The 12,585-nt window shown below is 38.1% G+C and overlaps 1 protein-coding gene across 4 annotated transcripts in view; it reads left to right on the top strand.

The window, feature by feature from the left end:
* The window catches only part of LOC145494154 (rho guanine nucleotide exchange factor 28-like), a 32,719-nt gene that overhangs the window by 9,779 nt on the left and 10,355 nt on the right, over positions 1–12,585 (top strand). Inside the window, exons 11-26 of one of the 4 annotated variants that reach the window (XM_081473628.1) lie at positions 614–707; positions 915–1,532; positions 2,396–2,423; positions 3,250–3,333; positions 5,782–5,838; positions 6,922–6,964; positions 7,673–7,741; positions 8,209–8,281; positions 8,796–8,917; positions 9,467–9,576; positions 9,682–9,741; positions 10,375–10,427; positions 11,294–11,307; positions 11,511–11,579; positions 12,073–12,124; positions 12,250–12,302. In XM_081473628.1, coding sequence (XP_081329754.1) covers positions 614–707; positions 915–1,532; positions 2,396–2,423; positions 3,250–3,333; positions 5,782–5,838; positions 6,922–6,964; positions 7,673–7,741; positions 8,209–8,281; positions 8,796–8,917; positions 9,467–9,576; positions 9,682–9,741; positions 10,375–10,427; positions 11,294–11,307; positions 11,511–11,579; positions 12,073–12,124; positions 12,250–12,302 — 1,599 coding nt within the window. Of the gene's footprint in view, positions 1–613; positions 708–914; positions 1,533–2,395; positions 2,424–3,249; positions 3,334–5,781; positions 5,839–6,921; positions 6,965–7,672; positions 7,742–8,208; positions 8,282–8,792; positions 8,918–9,466; positions 9,577–9,681; positions 9,742–10,374; positions 10,428–11,293; positions 11,308–11,510; positions 11,580–12,072; positions 12,125–12,249; positions 12,303–12,585 lie in introns of all 4 variants that reach the window. The other 3 variants (XM_081473619.1, XM_081473623.1, XM_081473631.1) reach the window with 3 other exon arrangements.

The following is a 12,585-nucleotide window of genomic DNA, read 5'->3' on the forward strand; positions in this document are numbered from 1 at the left end:
ATTTGCAGTGCAGACCATTGAAACTTAGTAGGCTAATAGTTCTACAGGAAACACACCCATGGTTATAAAAAAATTCTGTTCCCATGGGAACTCACTCTTTTCCAGTCCCCTACCCCTGTTCGAAATCACCTTATAATGCATTGCAAACCCTTGAGCATTGAGTGGGTCATGTGTGCCTACAGATTGCAGTGTCTTTTCTATTTGATTTTACCATCTGGCGACTAAAAATTTGTATTTGGCGACTATTTTTTACCACTTAGTCACCAAATGGTGACTTAAGGATTTTTGTTAATTTTGAGCCCTGGTATTATGCAATTGCACAAGATTATATTAAGCTTGTATTAAGAAAAAATCACATAATGTGGTTTACAGTTTACTACTACATGTATATGATTTGCTGTAATCATTAAAATAGCCTTTTCGTTTATTACTATATTTATCAGTATATAAAAAGAGTCTAAATGATTGTTCTGTGATGAATTATATAGAATGATTTGTTTTCTTTTGCACAAGGAAATTTAGAAAGCAAAACTAACTCATCTCCTTGGGATTAATCAAGAACAATGTGTAGCTTTTATTTATTTGTTGACACCATCACACTGCTATTTTGTAGGCTGGTAGAGGTGGATTGCAAGGAAAGCATTTGCGTTGCTTGTCCTGTCCATCATTAAGTGCACAGGACCTTCAACAAGCTCATGTTATCGCAGGTAATTAGAATTTAAATTTTGTAACATGAGTAGAGGTTTTTTTTTGAGGTTCTGTGAAGAGTACAGGTTTTGGCAGAAGGTTTTTCATCTTTACTATTTTTTCTACTAATGATAACCATGATAAAACGTTTTTTTTGTGTGTAACATGATGTCTTTTTGCATTTCTGGATATAAGTTCTGATGGTGGCACATTTTTAATGGTCCTAGGAATAAAAGCAAAAGATGAGAAACCGGTCATGAATGGCACTTTAGAGCAAAAAGATAAAAAACCTGGTGGTCTACTGACTGATAAATTAAGAACTTCCCAAACAAAGGAGACTATTGCAGAGAAAGCGAAGGATATAACTCAGAGTCAAGAAGATTCATCCGATAATACAAAAAATAAGCTCCTTTCTGTTGACAATAAAAGTGATGTGCGGCGGACACGCAGCTGGGGAAAACAGGAGGAAAAGCCAGAATTGACCAAGAGAAGCTCAAGCCTTGATGACTTAACAAAGGGCATTGACAATGAAGAAAAAGTTAAAAACAGCAAACCACTTAGCAGGATACAAGCTCTCAAAAGCAAAAGACCTGTTTCGTTAAATCTCGACACTCCCAAAGAGGAGGGAAATAAACTTGCAGATATTTTAGATTCTATAAAGAAAGCCAGCGATGGAAAACAAAACATGGCCAAGTCATCGAGCAATACGTCAATAACATCATTGAATGATGTCGATTTAAATGTGAACCATAAAGAAGGTGGGCTTTTAAATCCCAACAAAAGTAATCTCCAGACGAAGTCATATTCATACAGCTGCCTTGCTGATCTCAAACTAGGCGAAGATGGTAAGTCCTTAATTTATAATTCTAATGGGGAAGCATGTTGGTGACTTGGGGAGCAGTGGGAGGGGTCGCTTTGGTTAGAATGCTGACATCTTACCACTGTGGCTCAAATTCAATTTTTGTACCTTGCATCATAAGTGCGTGGAATTTGTTGTTGTTGTTGGTTGTCCTCCTTGCTCTGAGGATGATTTTTTGCTGGGTTTCTTTCTTCCACAAGAACCAGCACTCCAAATTCTAATTCAGTCTAGACTGCTGTCAGACTGTTTTTCTCTCGAAATTCAGCAGGGGTTATGAGGCGAAACGTTTTTTGGCCATGTTGCCCTATTGCATTTGTGATGTCTAAACACTCGTCTAGGTGACCCTTAGAAAAAAAACTGGCTGCCAGCAGTCTAAATTCAGTCTTGATCCCAAACACCACATCACAAGCACATGACTGGACTCTGAATGATTAACAGTTCTGGCCTGGGTTGTTTGAAAGGTGGTTAATGCTATCCGCCAAATAAATCACTATCCGGCAGGTAATATCCACCGGATGGTGATTTATCCTGTGGATAGCATTATCCAGCCTTTGAGCAGCTAGGGCCTGGGGTTCAGTCCTGGCTGGCATGCTAATGCTGTGCTGTTCTTAGGCAAGGTAATCTTGAAATGCCTGTCTCTAAGTAAAAGCAAAACTGGAAATAAGTCTACAGAATAGTTGATTTAAGTATCACTGTCTTACAATAAATTTGTATTGAGAAGTTTACAGGTGGTCAGGTGGTCAGGTGGTCAGTCAGTTGCTCGGTCAGTCAGTAAGAAAATAACTTGTAATGTTTACATGTATTTTGACGCTTGTGAGGTTATTATTTACACAAAATTCTTTTCCTCAGGGAATCCTGTTGATAATAAGAAACAAGGGTATGTTACTTACAAAGTTTTTTATAAGTTGTATATCTCATATATAATTTTCTGAAATGATATTAAAAGAGCAGTCAACATTCCATTATCAGGGAATAAGAAAACAACGAGAACCAATCAGATTCACAGATTTCCAATATAACACGGCTGAGTGGCTACTAAACGTTGTTAGGATAAATGTACTAGCATTCTATCACAAATGCCATTCTCTGATTGGCTATGCTACTCGCTATCTATTCTGTTATAGATAGTGAGTAGCATAGCAGTGTGCATTTGTTAACAAAATGATGGCTGCTTGTTGGCGTTTTCGAAGTGTCTGTGAATTAGATAAAGTTTTTAACGACTAGTAGATTTATACTAAAACAATTGGATTATTCTCTCTCGATTTCTATGCGTGATAGTTGACTTCGGCAGTGCCCTCATCAACTATCATGATTGTATCATGCGATAGAAATCTTGAGCTCATAATCTAATTTTTAAATAGTAAACAATTAGAGAACCAATCAGATTCACAGATTTCCATTAAAACACAGCTGAATGACTACTAAAACGTTTTTTGAAACACAGAGAATGTAGTCCATTTCTGAAATAGCAGCACCATAGGCCTTTGATGTGTATAAAGGGCTACCTCCATACTGGCCTCTGCACATATTGATCTTAGTGATTTTTGATCCTTCAACCAGAAGCATTAATTTTATTTGTATTTACCCTCTTCCCCTCTAAAATTTTATGTAGCATGAACAAGGTTATGTTTCTAAGCAGATTTGATCTGATCCTTCAGTATAGCTTTTTTCACTTACTGTGTATTATATTGTTTTGTTTTTAGATCTCAATTTAGCCCGGAAATTCAGAAAAGGAACTTGTCAAAAGCAGAGACACAGATGTCTTTGCTGGATTTTCTCAATGATGAGTAAGTTATTTATGTTTCAAATTTTCAATCTGACAAGTTGCTATTTAGTTATTTATGTTAGCTGAAAGATAGAAATCAAAGACAATTTTTGCATTCGCTCCATTCATTTACTTACTTACTTATTCCTCTTCGTTCCTAATGGAACATAGGTCCTCAACATGTATTAATTTTAAACCATTCTTATCAGTAGATCAACAATCTTTGCATTTCAAAGCAAAATAAATGTAATTTGTATAAAGATATTCTAGGTAATGTTTACATCAATAATATATTGAACTACAAAATTATTTTGCACTTGAAAGAGTTAAATTAATCATACTGTGACTACCACCCATACTCTCTCACATATGATAACCTAGAAAATACATTTAACATTTGTTTGAGATTTAATTCTTCAGTTAAATGGCATATTTAAATCATCAAGAGATTGTGTAAAGGTTATGTTGAATAAGACGTTTAATGTCAACTGGCGTCCTGAAAATTCTTCAAATTAAGCGAGCACCTTCTCCTAAGAATTTTATTCACAAATTTCAGGAATAATCATAAACTATAATTTACAATAAATGAAAATAATTAAGGCATTCCAGAATCTTTGATAAAATAACCTGCATGCTGTCTTGCTTTACCACTCTTCTCTTGTTCAGTCCAAAAAGGCGTCAACTTCAATTAAATGCTAAAGCAGCAAAGAAGTGGCATTCCCTGCATGCTTTAGCTACTATAAGGTAACGTATAACAATATGTCACAGAGCAGTTTTCAGATGGTGTTTTGCGCTGAATATTACCATCAGTGCTAAGCTAAGATATAGGCCAATCTTTGGTGATGTCAGAGTTTACATTTTGCCACATTAGCATAAGACTTTGGTCAGAGAGGACACCGTATTATCTATATGCGAACTGCCGCCAAACCTGTGAATAGTATGTCAAGCCTTACCTAGTTTCTAGGCCTATATGTTTTGCCTTGGTCAATCGTTTGCAGGTCACGTGGTCCGAGGCAAAAGGTGTGCTCCCGGCTCTTCGTCTCGGATACGTCACCGAAATCAATTGACCGTGAAGGTCTGGGAAAAACCGTACAGGTACTAGGCAATGTGAAGCTAACTAATCGGCAAGATTTTTAACTCCTTGTTTGCTATGTGGAAGAAGACTTGTGTTTTAAAAACTGAAACAAACAAAAATGCCATCGAGCCCATACATGCTTTGTATAATTTCAAGTTTTTGAGCCCATGTCACACAATATTTATTTTATACATAAGGCTCAAATTTGAAGAGCAAATTAATCGTGACCTAAACGCCCTGCTATTGTGCTAATGAGGCAAATATTATAAATTCACATTCGAAAAAATTCACCCTCGACACCAGTTCGCTATGTGTAGCTGCAGTGACTGGCTTTGTGGGAAAATTTGGAGTGAACATTTTTTGTCAATCATTTGGAAACTGCTCTTGGTAAATTGAAAGCCATCAATGAAGTTTAAACATTTAAATTAAATTTTACTTTATTTAACCTTTGTCTTGAAATCAGAATTAAAGGATTAAAATCAATTAACTTTTCAAACAACACTCCGCATACTCATACGCGAGATAAAGAGTGGAAGGGTGGGAAGATGAGAGGCCCTGGGAACGAAGGTTGATCGAACTCACTGATGGTGATTGATTCATTTTACATTACTACGCCACATGATTGGCTTAAAAAAACTCGCGCCACTTTTTCATCCAATCAGAAGTAAAACCAAAACTAAAACCAATCGTGACCCGCTCGCACACGTTTTCCCGCTCTTCTTCGCGTCAGCTACACGTATTTGCGATTCGAGTTTTGATTGGTTCACTGTGTTGTCTGTGTCCTTTGTGATTGGTTATTCATATTGGTGATTACTTTGGTTTCGGTTTAAAACACTCAATTGAAAACTGCCCTAATTGCTGAATTGTAATAAGGATAACACTTTTAAATGATTTGAATACGTGTCAAATTTTACCCTTACAGCTAAGAGTGTTTTTTTTAGCAGGAGAAAGCAAGTAACACAGGAAATAATATTTCATCAGTGTCTGATTAATTGCCTTTGGCTTTGCAATGCATTCAGATCATAAAATCAGATCAAATAGAGAGAAAATGCCACAAGCCCTAAGAGAACGGTTTCTTTTCCCATAAAAGCCCGGAATAATGTTGGTAAACGTTTTTTTATAAATGAAGGTAAAATCTTAATTTAGATTATAGTTATTTTCTACTCGAGAGCCTCTTCATCAGTGAAGACTAACTGTTATCTATTCTAAATTACCAAAAACACTTGTTCTAGCTACGTTGGCTCGGATGAAATGACGTGTATTAACTTACTGTTAAGGCTTACCTATATCTCGCGTTGCCGTTGCAACAAACTTTAATGCTGGAACAAAACATTTTCATGAAAAAACGAGAAAAAAGGGGGTTTGTTGTTAAGACAGCAGTTCTCTTTTTATCAGGGAATCACAAGATAAAGCTCAAAACAGGTTGTCACTGGAAGAGTTCCTGGGCGAAAAGTAAGTGCGCTGAAGTTTTGATTTTCACAAAAGAGAACTTCTCATTGATTAAGTGTGTTTCCTTGAAATCTCATATCCTGGTCACACTACTCAACTCAACCTCTTTAGGTTAACCTGGTTTAAACTTGAAAAACAGCCAATGATAACAAATTTGCACCCTGAGTTTTCGACACGGTTTAACTGAATCAGTCTCTCTTGTACTGTTACAGTACTGTTAGATGACCCTGTTAGCTAAACATGTTTAAACCTGAGTGTAAACGGAGTACATGCATGGTAAACCAAGCTGTTTAAAGATACACATTAAGGGACATAAAGCGGGGATATGGTACAGCGACAGTTTTCCTCGTGTGGCATGCTTGTTTTCTTTGCGAAAAATGAAATTCAGCTGGTTTCAATTCGTGCGTCATGAAGCAGGGACAAAGTTACCTCCATTTTCAATGTCGCATTGCTTTACATCGACATCTACATTTACATAGAAATGAACCAATAACCACTTGGTGTGTACCAGCTGGCGTACTGTACTTGCCTACTGTCCCTGTTTATTGTACGCGTACACACAACGATGCTTGTCCCCGCTTCACGTTCCCTTAACATGTCTTTAAGTGTGTGCCGACCTTAAATTAACCAAGGGCCTATGTTTTTATCTTTTTCAACGAAGCTAAAGACCGCGCTATTCCGAAAGTAACTCAAGGATTGACCAAACAAAAGTCGGGTTTTGATTAACCTGAACGTAACGATCTTCTCTGGAAGTTCCAGACTGCCCTACAATCAATTGCTTGTAAAGTCTCTAACCACCCGGATGAATAATAATAATAATATACCATAATGACACCGCTATGAATATTAACATAGGATGAAATCTACATTAAAGTATTTACAACTCTAATATATTCATCCACTCACATCCACTCTGAAGGTGCGATCCCAGGGGTCTCCAAAACTCGAAAGTAACAACCTCGCTTCTTTCGAAATTCCACTTTTACAGCATATTTTTTGTCTCTCGCACTGATTTCAGGGAAATGAACAGTTTACTTTTCCATCTTTTGTAGAAATGTTTGTAATGTCATGTTGCTTGTATTGCAGTGGTCCCGACTTGAGTGCTGAAGATTCAGAAGAAGCCGAAAAGGTAGGAAATATCGAGATTTAGTTCATACCGATACGGTAGTTAATTAATGCACTTGCAATATCACAAGCTGGTTGAACCGTCGGTGTTCTTGGAGATGTTCACCAAAATTTCTGCTAAGAGACAAAAAAAATGGGCACCTGTTAATGTAAGCAAACGGTAAACGTTGGTCCAGTTTGTTTTAAGAAAAAAATTCTGCATTTATGAATCTTCTAGTTGAGAAGAGGGTGATAACTATTTCCAGTGTTTGATCTTTCATTGCATCCAATACTACATCATGAAATGGCTTCATTTTCGCAACCGAATTTTAAATTTGAATTTTTTTACTGTCAGGTATAGGTATTTTATATAATTGAAAATTGTTTTAGCCAACATATTTTTGACGATCATGTTGCGTTGCGTTGCGTTTGCTAAACTGTCTCGAGTGAATTGATTGAGTCCTAACATTGAGGATTGTGAACGAAAACCTGGTGTGAAAACAAATCAGTTTAATCTTTTAAACTGTACGTTCATTTGGTATTTTGCCCGGTTTTGACGTTTGCAATTGGAAATTTGAACGATTTTCTTCCATTTTGTACTTGAGGGCTTTTACGATTATAATGGTTAAGAAATAACTTTCTCCATTTCTTTACAGTGTGTAGCTTTGCTTTTCCCTGTGACATTATCAATAAATACCGTTTTCTAATCCTATCTTGACTTGAATTTCCGCAGCCACAACCTGAATCTGGAAAAGGCATTCGCCGCTTTAGCATGCTGTTTGGAAACAAGTCATCATCCAAGGTACAAGATTTGTTTGTTTTGTGGTGAAGGAATGTATCCCCCCTTCCCCTTCCGGAGGGAAATATCCTCCGTAATCAGTTTTGGTGGGGGTGTGCGTGGGTTTCTTGAAACAAAACCCTTACCCTTTTTCAGACCAAAATATGTCATTTTTGATACTATATATCAGGCCTGACCCAAGCACACTCCTCTATTTCAGGCGTGACCCAAAAATAATACGTTATTTGATATCTCTTAAATTAGTGCACATCACTCATACATAGCCAAGAACCACACCCCTTTGGCGCTCCAAACCTGCTCATTTAAATTCTGCCGCGTTATTAATGTAAACAGTCACTGGGTAATGTAAATAGTCACGTGGTTGGTTTATGAGCAGCAAGGGCTCTTAACATATCATTATTTACTTTGGTGATGTTATGTTCTTCGTTATACAATCAAGCGATGCTAAATATCCCTTGTATTTTTCTCAGCAATTAAAGCGAGAACTTCCAAAGCTGCAGAAGGGAAGTAATAGAAGTAGTTTACGAAAAGACAAGAGCTTCGGTAAGTTTACTCCAGACTCTGTGACTCAAATTTCTTTAATTTCTTTTCTTCTCTTGTTCTCTCTTTTAAACTACATAATACTGTAAATTCTAAAAGTAACTAAAAGTAACTAATGTAAATAGTTTGCCCAGAATAGCTTTGCTACCGAGGCTTGTAATTCAATTGTGCATTAATAAAGTTACTGTTACTGTTACTGATCCTAATGGAAGTTGTTGACTAATGCAGTAGCTTATGACCTGTGGAGGGCCACTGTGTTTGTTAGAAAAAAAAAGGTCTGGCAATTTCGTAAAACCATTGGGAATATTAATTGCTGTAAAGTAAGGCTTCAAAGACATTGGTATATGCATGTGTAATGGCGGTCGTCATCGATTTTGGAAACGGATTCATTGTTAGATGTCATGTGGCCTCGAAGTAGCCAATGATATTGCGCGCTGTTGGGGAATTTTCTACAATAAACAAGCCAATTTATAATTTTACACGGTTATAAACATCTGTAATTTGTTCAATACAGCAGCACGTAACAAGGATAATGAAGACGGTAAAAAGGAGACAAATGATGGCAAAGAACAGCATAAGACTGCGCTAGGAAGGAGAGCTTCAGGTGTGACCGCTAAAATGTCTAAACCTGGAGAGCAGGTAAGAAACTGCATATACGTTTAATAGTTATTAGCAGAATTAAGGAGGGGCAAAGGAAGGGGGAGGGTCTCTTCACGACATCAAGAAACTTGATTTCGTGTTTCACGAGCTAAATACACATTCTCGACACCTGTTTGTCAGCAGTGTATCTAGACCTATCTATCCGGCCAGCCCCGGACACATTTCGGGCTCGCAAAGCCATTTTTAGCTCATCTGTTTCTGAAAACGGAGAAGTGTATACGTCTGAAACTTATTGCATGAACGGAACCTCTGTTCACATTCAGAATACGTGAATAAAACAAATCTGTAATCATAAGGTTTGAGATTTTGCTATGGTTTTCAGGGTGCGAAAAATTTCGGGGACCTTCGAGAAACGGGCCCCAGGAGAGCTGAATTAGATCTTGGTCACTTCAGAGGGATGTAAATGTTTAATATTATTATACACAAAAGAACGTATATACCTGCTTACAATGAAGATTTTGTTACTACCCAAGATTTTAGTTGACACTGAAACATTTTCTGGGTAGAATAAATTTCATTTCGTTTCAGGTGCCGATGCTTCCCAACCCTGGCTTGTTAACACGGAGTGGTCGAGGCGGCACTGTTTCTTCAAGATCTAGCCTTCATGCCAAGCCAGCCTCTCCCCTGCCTTTTAGAAGGTAAACCGTGAACTAAGTACGTTTGTGTACTAGTGAATTTAATGTTGGTAAGTCGTAATCTTCCATTGATAATTAATGGCAACTGTTGTGTTGTTATTTCTAAAGCAGGAGCTTCACAATGGACGAAGAGAACAAAGATAAGGACAAGGGGAAAGACAAACCTAGGTAATCTTACTTCATGATTAGAGGGGAGAGGCGAGCAGGGATGGCGTAGTGGCGAGAGCGTTCGCCTGCCAGCTATTTGGCCTGGATTCGATTCCGGTTCGGCGCCATATGTGGGTTGAGTTTTTTGTTGGTTTTCGCCATTCTCCGAGGTTTTTCTCTGGGTACTGCAGTTTTCCTCCCTGTACAAAAACACTCCAAAGTCCAATTCGACGATGTTAGAAGAATCGCACGAAAACCAGCTAAGGCTCACGTGGCTTTCCCTCTAAATATTGCATTTTTTTTTTATTTGCTTATTTATGATCAATTAACCAAGAAACCTATAGCTACCCAAAGTGAAAAAAACAATTAAATAACCAAGGATGACTAACAATGTCTTAGTCTGTTATTGAAATACTTGAAAAATTTAGGCTGTTCTTTTTAAAACAGGTGCCATCTACATTATCTGTTACAGAACTCCTTTGATGCTATTTCCAATGTTATTCTTATGGTCGTACAGTGAGCTCTTTGGAAGGTGGACACCAGCTCTAGCTGGCCACCTTAGATAGGTGTCCGCGTTAAAGTCAGTTTAATTAAGACAAACAAGTGGAGCGTGGCCAGTAATAGCTAACCAACCATGTCTGCCTTTTTTCCCAGTACTGCTGTGTCGCCAGATGTGTCTGGAGATGATGAAGATGAGGATGAAGGAGGTGGGTGTCCCGTCAATCAAACAGCATCGATGGTTATGTATACTTTCTTCAGCACAAGAATCTCTTTGTTTCAGGACTCGTCCACACTACGCCGACGAAATTTGAAAACTGCGCAGTTTTCACTCTGAAAACGCATCAAATGTTTTCCAGCTTTTTCTGTCCACACTACGCCGGCGAAATTTGAAAACGGCGTTTTCACTCTGAAAACGTAGCAAATGTTTTCCGTCAACACTACGCCGGAGAAATTTAAAAGGACAACAATCAGCGTTCATTTTGGACTTTTGTTTGACGAAAAGTCGGTCAGGGAAATCACATTCTCATCGTGAGGTTATCTCTTCGAAAAGCGCCGTTTTTAAAATGTTTCCGCAAAGCTGGTGTTTTCAAATTCCTCCGGTTTGAACAGCGTTTTCAAAAAGCTCCGTTTTCGGTTCGGATTAGTTTGGACGGTAGGCCAAACCGTAGATTTAAACTGCGTTTTCAAATTTCTCCGGCGTAGTATGGACAGGCCCTCAATATCGTGTGAAACTGCTCGTCTGAGGAAAGGGAGCGGCCGGCATCAGACGGGCGAAAGGAATCCAGGGAAACCGCAGAAGCACGAGCGACAGCCATTTTTCCTGTTCATCTAGACCTCTATTCGTTTTTCTATAACTCTGCTCCAGCACGAAAAAACCCTCTACATATATTTTTCATCTATATTCAGAAACAAGGCTTTGGTCATTTTGACAGTTGTGTACAAAAATTGTAATTCCATTTTCATTTAATTTGAATTTACTGGGAAACTGAATTAAGCCAAACGTGATGCTTATAAGCGTTACACTGATACATTGCCGCTTTAATGATTCTCTGCTGTTTTCCTTTCTTTCCAGAAATGAACGATGAGGTGAGCATAATCGATTATCACTTTAAGATCAGAATAACCGTTAAATTTTCATCACTTCACGTCTCATTACACATTAGTGAACACACACAAGTCGAGCCATTCAACCATTGCAGTTTACTGATTTAGTTCCGTACCTTTCTAGTCATAGTATTTCTCAAATATTTCTTAGTCTATCGTCTCACTTGCTTTTTGTCTTTATCCAGTTTCAAGGTGATCCTGACCTTGATATCAAAGATGAACCAGAAGCGTGGAGCGTTACAGTCGAAAAGAAGGTGCACATCAACAACTTTCGTTCATGTGTTCAGTTGTAGTTTTAGTTGTTGTTGCTCTTCTCTTACTGTCCCCTGCACTCTTTTAAGCTTCTACCAGTAAACTCAAAGAGAAACGAAATTTAATCTACGAGAGCTTTTAAGAGGTAGCGTGGCCGAGTGGTTAGGGCGCGGACTTGAAATGCGGAGGTTGCGGGTTCAAGTCTCGCTCTGAGCGCTTAGGTGGAGTTGTTTCTCGGTAGACCCTAGTTCAACTCCTCAGTCATACTTGTAAATAGCCAACTGGTCTGCCTTCTGCCAGTTGGGATTTTTAAGCCTATTATGTTTAGTTGATATATTTGTTTCTTTCAGTTTAAGTGGCATGCCTGTGAACTACCTTGGTGTTCCTTAGCGCATTGACCACTTATATGAACAACAACATTTGCACATTATTTTGATGGGAATAGGAGCCCAAGCAACACTTAGTCTTACTTTCCCCGCCAATCTTTCATTGTAGATTCTCAAAAAGATGACAGCAAAGGACATCAAGAGACAAGATGTCATTCACGGTGAGACTTAAAACGTATTGTACTTACACTTTGAGAAATCATTGCTCCATCGCTGGTGAGTTCTAGTGTTGCTATCGTGTAGGACATGCTTTACAATTTCGTTTTGTTTTTTCGTTTCCTATCAGAACTGATTCAGACTGAAGTCCATCACGTGAGGACTCTAAAAATCATGCAAAAGGTTGGAAGGCGTTTGTTCATTGCCATCATGTCATTAACCCTTTCATTATGTTTAGTGAACACTGTCATGGCAAACAGTGAGAAGGTCATGACAAAGTCTTCATCGTAGCCGTTATTGGAAAGGCAGGCAACACTTAGTGAGAATAAACGTTACCTGACAAACCAAATATTATCGTCGTTCGTGTTTAATGTTTGACTTGAGGAGGTTTATCTTTTAAAACAATCAAGTCAAGTCAAGTCATGTAAAGTCGTCTTCGTAGCCGTTATTGGAAAGTCACGCAGCA

The sequence above is a fragment of the Orbicella franksi genome, chromosome 1 (genome assembly GCF_964199315.1).
Source record: "Orbicella franksi chromosome 1, jaOrbFran1.1, whole genome shotgun sequence".
Lineage (NCBI taxonomy): Eukaryota > Metazoa > Cnidaria > Anthozoa > Scleractinia > Merulinidae > Orbicella > Orbicella franksi.